The sequence below is a fragment of the Pteropus medius genome, unplaced genomic scaffold, assembly GCF_902729225.1.
Source record: "Pteropus medius unplaced genomic scaffold, Ma_sr-lr_union100, whole genome shotgun sequence".
Classification (NCBI taxonomy): domain Eukaryota; kingdom Metazoa; phylum Chordata; class Mammalia; order Chiroptera; family Pteropodidae; genus Pteropus; species Pteropus medius.
In genome coordinates, this window is record NW_024350325.1 from 995,012 (window position 1) to 1,011,513 (window position 16,502).

The 16,502-nt window shown below is 32.7% G+C and overlaps 1 protein-coding gene across 1 annotated transcript in view; it reads left to right on the top strand.

The window, feature by feature from the left end:
* The first annotated feature begins 3,283 nt into the window (after positions 1–3,283).
* The window catches only part of ZFP42 (ZFP42 zinc finger protein), an 86,265-nt gene continuing 73,046 nt past the window's right edge, over positions 3,284–16,502 (top strand). The window contains 1 exon segment of the mRNA XM_039839221.1: positions 3,284–3,376. Within this exon segment, the coding sequence (XP_039695155.1) occupies positions 3,284–3,376 (93 nt within the window).

Consider the following 16,502-nt stretch of genomic DNA (forward strand, 5'->3'; position numbering starts at 1 on the left):
TAGAAGCCAAGTCATACAAATTTCTCTGTCATAATAAATGAATACAATTTGTAATAAATATAGTGAGAAATTTCTGAAAAGTATCAAATTGAAGGTGATAAAATCAGATCTTTGCTTCTTAAAGTTTATTATGGTTGCAGCATGGTGGATTTTTAGAATAGGTCAAACTTTTAACAGGGAGAAATAATATGAAGGCGATAAATATTTTAAGCATGAGGTTGTAAGTAGCCTGAAAATGGAGACATATAGGAATTATGAGAGTCTATGCTTCTCTCAGATTCCCTTGCATTCAACCGTTTTTATGGACCCATCTCCTAGTTTCTTTGTGCTTCTGTTCCTCAGGCTCACCTCTAAAATTTAATGCTCACACCTAAAATAAGTCTGTCAAAGAAACACAGAGAAACTAGGTTTGGAAAAAATAACTCACTCGTTTGAGAAATATCTAATGCCCATCTCTCTTCCCTCCAGGACAAATCAAAGATACCCTGTGGATTCATGCTGAAGCTGAGATTTAACATAATTACACCCTTTCTTTCTTGACCTGTCCTAGTAAGAAATTTCCCTTGCACATCTGCCATTTGAGAACACAATGAGAAGATGGCTATCTATGAACTAGGAAGAAAGTCCTCACCATACACTGAATCTCTGGTGCCCTTTTATATTTACACCCTTTCTTTCTATTTATTTGTTTGTTTGTTTTTATTTTTTCATTTTTAATTTTTTTAAATTTATTTATTTTTTATGGTGACATTGCTTAACGAAATGCAATAAGTTTCAGCTGTACATTTTAACAGTAAATCATATGTATTTATACTGTGTGTTCTCTCATAATTAGATTTCTTTATGTCATCACATATTTAACCCCCTTTACCCCATCTGCTTCCCCCCTCCCCCCTCCCCCTACCCTCTGGTAACCTCTAGTCTATTGTCCATGTCCATGAGTCTCTGTTTGTTTGTCCTGTTCCTTTGTTGCTTTTAGGTTTATATCCCACATAGAACTGATATCATGTGATTTTCAACTTTTTCTGTCTGGCTTATTTCATTTAGCATGATTATCTCAAGGTCTATCCATGTTGTTGCAAATGGCAATATTTCATCTCTTCTTATAGCTGAGTAATATTCCATTGTATATATGTACCACAGCTTCTTTATCCAATCATCTTTCATAGGAAACTTCGGTTGCTTCCATGTCCTGGCCACTGTGAATAATGCTGCTATGAACATCGGTGCACAAATATCTTTTTTGGATGTGCGTTTTCAAGTCTTTGGGGTAAATACCCAGTAGAGGGATTGCTGGATCATATGGTAGATCAATTCCTAGTTTTTTGAGGAACCTCCATACTGTTTTCCATAGTGACTGTACCAATTTGCAGTCACACCAGCAGTGTATAAGGGTTCCTTTTTTTCTGCATTCCTTCCAACATTTGTCATTACTTGTCCTGTTGATTATAGCTATTTTAACAGGTGTGAGATGGTATCTCATTGTGGTTTTGATTTGCATTTCTCTAATAGCTATTGATGTTGAGCATCTTTTCATATATTTGTTGGCCATTTGTATGTCCTCTATGGAGAAGTGTCTATTCAGGTCCTCTGCCCAATTTTTGATTAGATCATTTTTTTTTTTTTTCGTTATTGAGTTGTATATTTTGGATATTAGGCTTTTATCGGAGGCATTGCTTGCAAATATATATTTTGTATATTTTTATATATTTTCCCATTCGGATGGTTGTCTCTTTACTTTGTTGATGGTTTCTTTAGCTGTGCAGAAGCTTTTTAGTTCAATATAGTCCCATTCATTTATTTTTTTTCTTTTACTTCCCTTGCCTTTGAGGTCAAATTCATAAATTCCTCTTTAAGTCTAAGGTCCTTGAGTTTCGTTCCTATGTTCTCTTCTATGCATTTTATTGTTTCAGATTTTATATTCAGGTCCTTAATCCATTTTGAGTTAATTTTAGTGTGTGGTGATAGTTTCGTTCTTTTACAGGTAGCCTTTTTCTAGCACCATTTATTGAAGAGACTTTCCATTCTCCACTGTACATTTTGGCTCTTTTGTCGAAAATTATTTGCCCATATAAATATGAGTTACTTCTGGACTCTCGAATCTGTTCCACTGGTCTGTGTGTCTGTTTTGCTGCCAATATTGTGCCTTTTGATTGTCATTTTGTAGTATAATTTGAAGTCAGGCAGAGTGATGCCTCCAGCCTCATTCTTTTTCTCAGGATGGCTTTGGCAATTTCGGGTCTTTTGTGCTTCCGTACAAATCTGGTGATTTTTTGTTCTATTTCTTTTAAAATGTAGATGGGATTTTGATGGGGATTGCATTAAACCTGTATAATGCTTCAGGTAATATAGTCGTTTTAACTATGTTGATTCTTCCAATCTAAGAACATGGAATATCTTTCCATTTCTTTGTATCTTCTTTGATTTCTTTTACTAGGGTCTTATAGTTTTCATTATATAAGTCCTTCACATGTTTCGTTAGATTTATTCCTAGGTATTTTATTCTTTTTGTTGCAAATGCAAAATAAATTATTTTTTTCCACTTCTTTTTCTGATACTTCATTATTAGAGTATAGGAATGCTATGGATTTTTGAACATTGATTTTTGTATCCAGAAACTGTACTGTATTTGCTTATTGTTTCTAGTAATGTTCTTGTGGGGCCTTTAGGGTTTTCTATATATAGAATCATGTCATCTGCAAATAGTGACAGTTTGACTTCTTCGTTTGCTATTTGGATACCTTTTATTTCTTTCTCTTGCCTGATTGCACTTGCTAGGACCTCCAATGTTATATTGAATAACAGTGGTGTAGTGGACAGCCTTGCCTTGTTCTTGATCTTGAAAAGTTTTTAGTTTTTCATCATTAAAAACTAATACACTTTAAATGATCTACTCATTTACTCAAATACTTATCACTTACCCATTATGTGGTTAAGTACTTTACTAGACATTGGAGATATCAAAATAAATAAAACAGTTTTAAAAAACTGCATCCTATTAGAATTTATAATCTTGTGGGAGTTAGGAAAATATATTAATAAACAGGTAAAATAAAAAGGATGTTAAATAGTGATCCTCTCCAAAAAGAAATATAATGCAAGGAGAAGAGATAAAAAGTGTCACAATAGAGGGATAAGTTAAATTTTGAGATTGAGAGAGCTGGACTCACTGAAAAAGTGTTATTTGAATAAACATCAGAGGACATAAGGGAGTAGGGCCTTGCATATCTCTAGGAGAAGAGCAGCCCAGCCAGAGAAAATAGCCAGAGCTAAGTCCAGAGGGATGGACTCGCAAGGCCTGTCGAACGATCAAGAAGACCTTTGTGGCTGGCATGGAGAGATCTCCGGGAAAGGCCTAGGAGATGAGGTCAGAGAGGTGAGGATGGCAACAAATCACAAAGGGCCCTAAAGGTAAGGTGAGATGAAAGAAACGAGAACACTTTGGAGAGTTTTAAACAGAAGAGAAGTGAGATACAACACATCTTTGTTCTGTATAACAAAGATTGTTCTGGCTGCTGTTAAGAAAATTGTTTGAACAAGGAGGTTGAAAGCAGTTAGGCCAATTCAGAGGTCAGTGAAAAGCTATAAAGAGAAAAAGGAAATGGTGCTTTAGGCCATGAGGGTAGAGGTGAAAGTAGTGAAAAGTTATTTTATAAATATTGATATAAATTAGGTAGAACTGCCATGATTCATTGATAAGCTAATTGTAGAGTGTTAGAGAGAGGCTGTCAAAGGTTTTGGCCTGGATAAGTTATAAATGCAAGTAACATAAGTCTGGTTGAGTAGGGGTAGCAAATATCAGATATTCAGTTTGAAATACACATTAGACACTTAGGTAGAAATGATCAGTAGACATAGATATATAAATTAAAACTGCAGAAGAGTTGAAAAACTAGAGATATAAATTTGACCTCATTAAAAAACATTAGTATCCAAAGACAGGGGTAAGTGTAAAGAGAAAAGAAAAGAAATGCAATAACTGGTTTCTAGAAATCCAACATTTCAAAGTAAGGGAGATGAAAAAGAATCAGCAAGGAAGTGAGGACAGCTAAAGAGGTAGAAAGAAAGAAAGTCTAGTGTTCTGATGTCAAAAAAAGGGCTTAATGGAAAGGTCAGCTGTGCTCATTATGCATGATTGGCCACATAAAATAAGAAATGAGCATTAGCCAATGGTTTCAGCAATGTGGAGACTGTAGGTAAGAATGACTAGCAAAAGTTTATGACAAACATCATAGTTAATGGTACAACTTTAGAAGCAGTTTCATTGATCTTTTGAGACATGACAAAGACACCCTTTTTCATCACTTTTATTCAGAATTGTACCAGAGGTTCTAAACAACAAAATAAAACAAAACAAAACAAAACAAAAAAATGAAGTATAAAAGGTGAAAGAGATAAAAATTGTTAATTGCAATTTATACGATGTCTACATATAAAATCTAAGATAATTTATGGAAAAATGGGAACTAATAAGAGATTTAAACATTTGTTAGATTCAAGATTAGCATGCAAAAATTATATTTTTTTCCTATTGAGTACTTATTACCAGTTATGTGCTAGTATTTAAGGAGGAACAAGGAAAGAAAGGAAAGAGGGAAAGGAGGAGGAGGGAAGAGGACAGGAGAGAAAAGGGAAAAAAGAAAGAGTAATTTGATATGCAGTGTTTGCTGATTTCTATGATATGACTACTCTCACCATGGCTGTTTTTAAGCTACCAACATGCTGTCTGTCACTGAAGGAGGGCTGAGAAGAGAGGCGCACGGCCCTTGGAAGGTGATGTTGGTTCCTGTATAGCACGGCAAATCAATTAGAAAATTAGATAGAAAAAAAAAATCACATTTACAAAAGCTACCAAACATATAAGATCTACAAAAGGAAATATAACACAAAATGTGCAAAGACGTGCAGAGATTATTTTTCAAATGTTTTCAATAAAAATCTGAATACTTCAGAAAATATTTTATATCAGTGGTTTGGAAGAATCAATATTGTTAACATCAATTCACCCCCAATTAATCTGTAATTTCAGTATAATTTTAATCAATTTCCAACAGAGAATCTTAAAATTTATTAGGAAGAGAAAGTGGTCAAAAATAGCTGAGACCATTTTGAAGAACAAGGTAGGTGAATTTGCACTACCAAAAACAAATAAATAAGTAAAATAGCTGACATCAGTGTCAGGGTGAACAAAATAAAATTGTAACTGAATAAAGAACCCAGAAATAGACACAAGTAATTTTGTAAACCTGATGTATATCAGTAATTTTGTAAACTTGATATATTACAAATGAGTGTGGAAAGGATGTCCTCTCAACTGAATATTTGTGGAATTATTGGATTTCTATATGGAAAAATAAACAAAATTAAAATATTCTGTAAAACAAAAAAATCTATAAAAAATAAAAAATCGCAAAATATAACAAAAGATTATTATCTCAAGTTTATAAAGTCTTTAAAACTAATCACTATATTAAACCAAATTAACTAAATTCATGAAAAATTATCTCTAAAGTTAGAAAAACAAATATCAATTTTTATTAAAAAATCAAAATGTATTTTAAATTTTTCAAATACATTAAGAATTTAAAACTAATTTTAAATTAATAAAATGTCATATTATTTCCATCAAAATGGAATCAAAAATTAAAATTCTTAAAAAAATCTACAATCTGTATGCAAATGCTCATTTCTCCATACACTATGGAAATAAGAACTGTCAAACATATTTTTCAAATTTGGTGGAGTATAAGTTGGTACAACCTTTCTAGATTGGCTGAATGTTAAATACGCCTCCTTTTATCCTAAAGAAAACAAAAAATGTATGCAAAGACCCATGTAGCCAATTTAAGTGAAATGGAAAACATTAACAGAAAAAATTTGCAAAAGTTATAAAAATATAATCTATTTTTTTAATTTTAAAAAGTAGTATATATGCATTCAAATGCCTTAAAAATTATCTGAACGAAACATACAGAAGTGATTACTTCTGAGGGCTGGAGTAATGAAATTTTGTTTTTTTTATTTATATATTTCTGTGCTTTCTTAATTTTGTAGTAGGTATTAGTCATCTACTAAGGTAAATCATTTAAAAAATTTTAAGTACGGCATACTTGCAAAGCTTTCTGTTCTTGCAAAATATTTGATTGACACATGCTTTCTCTTTTTTTCATAAAAAATTTAGCACATTTTTTTGCTTCCTTTCAGACTTAGTTCTTATAAAGCAAGGGAAATAAAATTACATATTTTTGCAAACTTTCTATATTTTTTAGTATCCATGCAGGGTTTGTCTTTCACTATCCTCTTCAGGTTTTAAATTCTGGAACAACTAGATACTTTAAGACAAAACTCTTTTTTATCCTGATAAACAAAAACACAGTCCATTACTTTGCCTTCACATGCATATTTTTCTGCCACCGTTGTTCCCTTTATAACCTCAAAACTCATAACAGCTATACTTTTATCATAGTAACTAACTTTTATTCCATAGAGAAAACTGGGAGGTAAATAATTCAAAACTATCTGTCATATACAAGCATTTTAGAAGACTAACACATGCTTTCTTTTTAATGTATTCTTTTATTTTGATGCTCTTCCCTTAGGATAAGCCTAAGGATACAAATGTTACACATGAGGAAAAGGCGAGCAGTGAATAGGTGGAAAAATTTTCCTTCTACCCTTTCTAGGTCCTTTGGCTGGCCTAATAATCAAATTGGCATAAAATAGTTTAAGAAGAGAAAAATAAATGTAATTATATAAGGAACCCCATAAAAATATGAGACCCCAGATGCAGCCAGGTAATTGAAGCTTATGTAATGAGCTAAGGAAAGGGGTAAGGGGTCTGAGGTCACATAGGGGAAGAAGGTCTTTCACAAGAAGGCCGGAAGAGATGTTTGGAAAACAAAGATTGCCTTGTTGTGAAGATAAGTTTCTTAGGTAAAGAGTAATTCTGGTAATAGCTCCCTTCCATATAGGCCCATTTCCAATGTAAATTTAGACAGCTGAGGGGGAGGTAGGGCTTTGTCTGAATCTCTAGGTTTTGGCTATCTTTTGTTCAAAATTATCCTATGCTACAAAACATATTTTGGGGTAGCAAAATCTGCTCCCTTTCGGTAGTATCTACCGTGATGTACCTCAAATCAACCCTCTCCTTTGCCAACTGAGGTCCCTCATGGAGTCAAGCATGTGTATGTTTTGAAACCAAGTGTCCTTATTACTTTGATTAAATTTACTTTTAAATCCTAGTTCTAGGAATCATCTCTCTCTTTCTATATCCCTCAGGGACCCAGCCTTTCCGCCTACAATCAGCAACACCCAAGGCAGCAGAAGACAGTAATAGGACCTGACTAATGGGTGGGTAGTCGAGACCTCTGGCAGATTAACGATAACATCTTAACCTAAGTTATAGCTCAGTTCCTGACCTCTGAGGTGGCATGACCCCCTGGCTACTTGCCCTTGAGACAGAACAGAGGGACTTTGAAAAAGACCTCAGAACTGCATCCTGAGATCTGTAGAAATGATTCATTACCCTTATCTCACCTTTGACCAATTAGCTCCCAACACGATCCAGAACCCTTAACCCATGGTGTCTTCTGATTTTGCCCTATGTTATCTATAACCTACATACCATCGGGGAGCCAAGTCTTAAGAGCACTAGCTCACTTGTGTCTCTGGGCTTGATGCCATTTCCTTAAATAAACCTCTACTTTCTTTGCTGCAAACTTCTATATGTGTCTCCTTTAGCTTGATAGATATAAGCAAAACAAACCCCTTGAGTTCAGTAACAGCTTCCATAGGATGCAAATCCCTTCACATGAAGTTCTTTGGTCTATAATTAAATAGATCTCTGTGAGTCAAAGTACCTATACATTTAAGTTTTCACACCATACACACACACTCATATTTTATGCACTTTTCTGAATCATATATTTATTAAAGTTGTTTATTTACATCCCTTATCTTTCTGGTAGACTGTAAGACACCAGATAATATAAATGCATCATTCCTTTTATGTCTCCCAGAAACAATTAGCAAAATATCCTGTACAAATATAGGTAGAAACAGCTGTTCGTTGACTAAATATTGTGAGGATTACACAGGTTTAACTTGAACTAATTTCTAGCTATTTTTATAACTTAAAAATAAGTAATATTTGAAGAAATAAAAGCATTTCTATTTTTATAGATAAGGATATGTATAACTAATTGCACAAATAATGATACTGGTTCCATTATAATTTTATTTGAAAGGATTACATTAAATTGGTGGATAATAGATCTACAGTGATTTATAACAAGAAATAGAGGATATAGGAAGAACTTTCCTTCATATTTTTCTTTATGTCATGGAATCCAAAAATATATCTTCATAAAACATACTTCTGAGGTCTCAATTAAAGACCAGCTATGAGAACAGATCAAACAAAAGTCTAATCCAAAACATCACTTCCTTAGTTCTAATGAAATATCTTATGTGCTGGATAAGAATAGATTGATGCAGAAAGTGAGTTCATAATAAAGCTACCATTTACTGAGCAACTGCTGTGCTAAGTACTTTGTGTTCACTTTTTCCAACCCTCATTATACAGTAAGTGGAGGAGCACATATTCCAATTCAGTTCTATTGACTCCACATCTCCCAACCAATAGATCCATTTCTTTACAGATAAATGAAAAGCAGTTTAATAGTGATTGCAGCAATGTAATCAAAATCTCTAATTATTTATCTTGAAATTTTCATGGATCATAACACATCATGATCAAATACCAAAATAAAATGATACATTAAAGGCATCAGGAAATCTGTTCTTGCAGAATACCTTTGCAGTGATATGTGGGAGAAAAAAAAAAATCCTCTCCATTTAGCTAATGTCGCGCTCAGTTTTGTTGTCGTTTTTTTTTTTTTTTTTTGGTACTGGTATAGCATTCTCTTTTATGTCTAAAAATAGAATTACAATAACAGTTTTAAAAGATCACATTGATCTAGCTTTTATATTTTATTTAGATGAAATAGAATAGCAAAAAAATACATTTTAAAAAAACACCTTTTATGAAAGCTTGGTATATTATCACATATTTAGACTTTACAAAGCTAGTCACTCAATTGATTATGTGGAAATAGCATCTCTTTGCTTAGCAATTGCTTTTTATCTAGCTGCACAGACCACTGAGGAAAACGTAAAAAAATAGTGTCACATATAATTCCTATTTCAATCTTGCCTGCTCATGGGCATGATCAGCAAACTTTTCCTATGTAAACAATTATATACTTCATGGAGTAGTTCTCAACTCAAATCTCACATTTTGGATGCCAACCTTTAGAAAAGCTAATCCTTTGGTCTAACGTTTTCTTTAGATTCCACTGTGGTACTGTTATGGGGACAAAAAGGGGTCCATCTGCCTGTGCATGTCGGAGTGTAAGAAGACACATGAGGGTTTTGCGGCAAAGAAAGTAAGGATTTATTTTAGGGAGCTGCAAGTCTTCGACACACAGGAGAGCTAATGCTCGCAACAACCTGGCCCCCACGTCTCTCAGGAGTACAGATTCTGTAAGGAAAAATCAATAGTCATGGAAACTAAGGGAGTTGGGGGCGTGGGTGCTACTGATTGGATGATTGAATGGAGCTGGTATAACTGATCATTGCGTTCAGTTCTGGAATCAACCATGGTACCATCTTATCTGGTCCCATGGCCCGTGGGATTGTTCTGCCTTGATGGGCTGAAACACATCTAAGGCTAAGATATTATCCTTAGTGTGGCTGAAACTTATTGTAACCCATGATTATAAACCTGAGGCTTGATAGATCTTATGTACTAAGGCTTAATGATTAAAGGAACAGACATACAAAAGTAAAGAGAAGGATGGTGGAAAAAGGAAGTGAGTCACAATGCCATTATCTGGACTAAACCAGCTTGAATCAGAAAAAACTATATTAAAGAAAGAAAGTTTGTGTGTAGTTACAGTGTGGTTACAGTACTTCAGAGATGCTGTGAGCTTCACAGGGAAAGAATTATACTGCAAAGTTGCAGATTCAGCACATTGTTCTGGTTTTATATACAAAGGAAATGTGGGGAAAATGTTTTGCATGCAAATGAAGAGGTTTAATAAAATATCATGCAGGTGTCTTCTATTTATTTTTGTTCCAGTGATTTGTAATTTGAGTAATAGCTCCTGGCTGGGAGAGTTATACATCTTTTCTGACACACTCAGAGGCAATGTGTTATGTGGGAAGAGTATAGGTTTGGGAACTAGACCAGTCTGGAGACCATGTAGCAGCAACACAAGTGATATGTTATCTAGGACCACATTGTCGGTGACTCAAATGAAGCTACTCGATATTTCTGTAGATTCTCCATTCTTTGGTACAGAAAAAGGAATTGTTGGACACAATCTACAAATCTACCAAGATTCGTAGGTCTTAACTTTTATCTAGGACCTAATGTGTTTGTCACCATGCTTTTCTCAGAGTAAAAAGTGTTAAGCTTTAGCCAGTAATCTTTAATAAAGACTTAAAAAAAAAAAAAAAGTTGTGTCTTCACATACATTTCCTTGACATAGGCTAAGGTGTCATTTCTGTCTCATCTTGATTACATAATGTGTATAGGAGAAGTTTCACTTTCCTAATTAGACTTTAATGCATCATGTTATCTTATGTTGCTCTGAAGTGAAATCATGGGCCTATAGTCATTTAAGGGTAAATGTCTCATGGACTTAGAATATTTCTACAGATTACAGAACTGAAAGAGCTGCTCAGAGGAACTGAAGCACCTTCTAAAATTTGTATTCAACTTCCTTCTTATATCTCAACCTGAATTATCAGAAGAAAATAATAATTTAAAAAAAAAAAAAACAATGAGCAGACCTGCTTTTTCTCTTTAGGGATTGAGAGAGGTTTGGTGGATTTAAAAAGCTTCCAGAGATGTCCAGATCTATGTGGCATTATGTACATACCAGATCACAGAGAACTATGATGTCAAATGTCTTTTTTTCCAAATGTAGTATATGTAATATAGAAAATATGACATTGTTTTTAGAACTTCTTTACTACATTATAAGATTTTCAAAGTGTAATTCTGCATGACCTCAAGCCCTACAGTACATTCAGTCATGTGTTACACTCAAGGACTCCTGCCAGCAGTGGGCATCGGGAAATAGAGTAACTGTTGCTGTCTCACTACTTGAAGATGTAATGATAATAATTTTAGAAGTCATAGGAAGTACCTCCCTTTGCTCTACAGGTAATGAGAGTATGCATATATTTTAGCAGTCTATACCATCCATGCTTAAAAATTGTGTTAAGTCTACCATCAGATTCCAGATTTTCTTGTATGCATAAGTTTGTCTATGACACCAATTTTGTGAAAAAAGTAAATTCAGTACAATACATTGAAAAGATTGCTGAAGTAACACAGATTTTCCCAAGGGTTGCATCATTTATTTTATTTAAAAGGAGTTTCTGATTTTCTGAGGGGGGGGTTAGACTATTTACTTGGTATTGAGAAAGGCAGTTTCATGCACAGTCTTTCAACCTCTACTTGGTCACATGCGAATGGGTCTTGGGCCTGGCACATTACCTTACCGGGAGATAAAGAGCCACATGGCCTGTGCCAGGCTATCGCCTCCTATGGGAATATCTTTTCCTGTTTCATGCTAAATGATTGTTCCTTTGGTTCGTGTCAATGGCCCAAGGGCATGCTCCCACCTTTCAGTATTTCAAATTTCACAGGGGAGGAGTCAGAGTCCTTCTGCTATGGCAGAGAGGAGCTCACACAGGCCGGCTGCTTTGCGTCTGCTATCAGGGGCACCACCTATGTAGCTAGCTATGAAGAAGCTACACATATTAGACACATGCTCTGTCTCTTCTCTATGTAAGTAAAACTGTGGTTCCATCTAGTGCTTGAATACGTCGTGTCTTTCTTGGTGACTCCAATACTAAGGGGCAGTGGGTAGAAGTGTTTGGACTTCTATCCCAGCTGGCTGGCACTCTGATGATCTTTGCTCTCCTCCACAGAGTTAGAGTCCTTCCCTAGCATTGGTTACTGGCACATGATCTTCTGTTCAACATGTGGAAAAGTTCATCCTTCTCGGCCCTGTGGTCTCTTAATATGGAGGCCAAAACATATGTTCTGGATGACTGACAATCTGTACACACCATGACAAAATCCAGTACATACTTTAATTTTCATTGGCCAAAAATAATGAAAAAATAAAACTTCATCATCTTTATCTTGAGCACTTCATCTTCTACTCATTAGGATGATAATAGAGAAGCGAGTTGATGTTAAAATCTTGCTGGGCACGTTTTCCAGGGAGGACGAACATTACTATTAAGTTTTCTAATCACGTGTGCTCTAGTATCTTCCTTCTAATTTAGACATCACTGGCAACAATCAACTTGTCAGATTTATATAATAGATGAAAATAGAAAAGATAAAAATCAAGTTCAAGGCTGCTTTTATTTTTGAAGTTTAAATGGCAGCTATTATCATTTCCTATAGCCCATTATGTATGAATGATGTCTAAGGCTATGAGGTTCCATCATGAGTTTTCATGAGCTTTTCTTTTTTCAATCTTACATCATATTTTAGTTTAATAAATAAAGAAATTGCTATACTACAGATCCACTTATGTTCTGAAAGACAAGTTCTGTAAAATTTTTGTTTTACTTGATTCAACACTAGAACTCAGCATTCAATGAAAATAAATCTTTTACTATGTTATATAAGTTAAAATATATAAGTTTAATTGTACTTTAATTTCTATAACAAAATTATGTAAATAAATCTGAAGTACAATGTTATATGCCTTTTCAAAAGCATGTGAGTATAAAAGTCAAATATATTCTAGCTGATCAGTAGGATTAAATTTTAACAGTAAAAATGTATGATATAAATTCCAGGTTATGTCATATTAAAGGGCTCATTTATAAATAATGAGCTTATGTATTCATCTAAAACAGGGTTTCTCAACCTCAGTACTATTGACATTTTGGGCTAGATAACTTTTTGTTATGCAGGCTGCCTTGTGTACCATAAGAGGCTCAATAGCATCCCTGGCCACTATCTTTCCACCAGTTGTGACCAACAAATAATGTCTCCAGAAATTGCCAAATGTTCCCTCAGTGCAAAGTTGCCTGTGTTAAAAACCACTGATATAAAACATCCTTCAGAGTCTTTATGTGTCAGGTCCTTTGTTAGATATTAAGGATGCAGAGATGATGAAGATCCAGCTCTTAAAAACTTACCTCTAGAAGTTGAGATGTGCAAGTGTCAGTGTCAATGAAGCAGGACCAGCGGTGAATTCAATGTGCTGTGTATTGATTTAATCTATTTACTATATTCCCAAACAAATCATTCAATTTATCTCATTTGAAAGTCTCATTCAAGAGAAAACCTTGCCTCATCAATCTATATATTCCTTATCCAAGCACTTAACATGATACTACTTCTTCAGACCTCATTCTTGCCAATGACACAGTTTCATGATTTTGTGATAGCAGAATCCAACTCAAAGTTTTCCATTCAAAATTTAATATAAATATTCTAGCTTATTGACTCTTAGTAAATCTTACCTCTCTGTAAGCAAATTCTGTCATTCCCCACCCTGGAATTGTCAAGTATATGTTAGGTCAGGTGAACTAAAGATAATTCAGCTTGGCTCAAAACTCTCAATGAGCTCTATAAATCCATGTAACTCTAAAATGCACAAAGTTACAAATATGTGGTGACAGAAATCTAACTATGGGAGGTGAACACACAATGCAATATATATGTGCCTTACTATTAAATTATATACCTGAAACTTACTGGATTTTGTTAACCAATGTCACCATAAAAAATAAATAGTTAGTAAATAAAACACATAAATAAATAAATAAAATTTGGCTCATTTAAAAATAAATAAATAAAAATAAAATGCATGAAGTTACTTCCAAACCAGGATAATTTTCTTGTAACATACTACATAATGGTTTCATTTTTCACTTAAAAATTGCATTCTAAATGAAAAGATGTTAATGTTTTATTTATTATATTTTATAATAATATATTTTTAGAAAAGAAAATTTTAAACAGTATATTTATATCTTCTTATGGTTGAATAGATAAAAGAAAAATGTATTCAGAATAGATTTAGGGTAGATTGTTTTTTTAATCTTAGTTATTTTCAGAACAAAAAACAACAGACATAATTTTTATCCTATATTATTTTAAAATCTTTATAAAATGATATAAGAAGCCTAATTTTATATTTTTAATGTCAAAGACTCAACTGCCAAATTGAAACCAGCTTTCAATATAATTAACTCTATAGCTGAGATATTACCATATATAAATACAATGCCAGGATTGTTTTCTGACATTTATTGTATATTCTGATAAGTGTTTTGCTAAGATTACTTCATCTAATTCTCAGAATAATATTATTACTTATTATTATCATCATCATTTGACACATAAGGAAACTGAGACTTAGTTGAATAATTTGTCCAAGGTTATATACAGCTGGTCAGTAGTAGAACTTAAATTAGAACCTTCTTAGTTTTAGCTACTCTTCTTATCACTTGATAAATTTATTGGCGATGTCTTATATAAAGACAATTTGGAGGAAGTATACTATTTTCTTGTGGACCATATTTTTAAATAGCTTATGGAAGTAAGAAGACATTCTTCACTTTATATATTTCTAAAAGGCAGCTCATTCGGCTTTACTTTAGGGAGTTCACATTATTTGTTAAGCTCTCCTAGCTTAATGCCATTGCACTGGTTAATATTTTATCTCTCATTGAAAATGACTATTTTATGCTGTTATTCAACATTGACTAAAGTATCCAAAGCAATGATACATGGAAATAATAAGAAAATAACAAACTCATCATTTCATGAAAATCATATGACGCTATATACCTTTAATAGTGTTTAATCCTGTCAGATTAAGTAACCATCTTCTAATATTATTTATCAGATAAAACACCTAAAAGTAAGTAGAAGAACTAGGCAGAACTTTTTACAATCAGAATATTTAGAAGCCCGTTTGTTGCCTTCTGATTTTTGCCAAACCGTTTAATCAATTCTTTATCTATAGTCCCTTCTTTAATGACTTTATTTTTATCCTTGTTTTAATAATAAAACAACTCTTTGTTCTCAAAATTAAAAAAATATTTTACTGTATTAATTTAAAATATTATTTACATATCTATCAAAGCAAAGCGTATAATAAACCTATGAACCAGCACTCCTAGAAATATACATAGGAGAAATGAGTATATGTGTTCACAAAAATACATGAGTTTTTATAGCAGCATTGTTCATAATAGTCAAAATCTAGAAACAATACAAAAGTTTATTAATAATAAAAAGGATAGACTGTGATGTTTTCATAAAATAGACTACTATACAGCACTTAAAAATATCACTTCTATATACAACAACAAGGATGGATTTTGCAAATGTAATGAAAAACTAAGGAAACCAGTATAAAATATTACATACTATGTAATTCCACTTATATAAAGTTCAAGAGCAGAAATAATAAATTTGCGAAGATAGAATTCAAAACAGTGATTTTCTCTGGAGGATATGATTGGCATTAACTTTAAAGAGACAAAATAAAACAAAACAAGACAAAACAAAAAAATTTCTGTAGTCTTGTAAATGTTCTTTATTTTAACCTGTGTTATGGCTACATGAATATATATGTAATGTATTTTAAATATGTATTAAATATTATATGTTAAAAATCATTAAGTTATATACTTAAGATTTGAGTATTCTGTTATGCTTATTCTCTTACAATTTTTTTTTTTAAATCATGTCAGATTTCTTCTTAAACCTGCACATGTTGGCCACTAAGGACCATATTTTATTGAGGAATCACAAAATATATTGATGTGTCTATATTCCAATTTATTATTGGTATGTTTAATTGCCTGATGGAGAAATTAGATAAAAAACGTAAAAAAGTGTTCATTGCTTTTATTGGCATTACTAACCTTTACTCCTTTGAGGAGGAGCCAGCTATGGATAAAACTGTCTTTTCTTAGTGTAGATGCCTAAATATAGAGTTTATAAAATACATATAACTGCAAGAAACTAAATAAGTGGGAACAGTTAACTTAAGGAATAATAAGCATAAATTATATTAATTATGATAAGTTTTGATCTTCCTTTTTAACACATATCTGAATTTATTTTATATTTGATAAATTATTAGTAGTAAATATTACAATATTAGTAGATACAAAATCAATATTAGCAACAAAGAGAAAATTTGTTTAAAAATACTATTTACATCCATAACTAAAAAATATTATGGCAAAAAATAACTACTAAAAATGAAAAACATTTTCTAAGGCAAAGAAAGTGAAAAATTGCTATTTATGGAGGAATAAAAATTAGTAATAAATTTAACAAATTACACGCAAGAGTTCTACATGGGCAACTATAAAATATCATTGAGACAAATTAGAAAAACCTAAGTAAATAGAAGGATGTAAAATATTTATAGAGT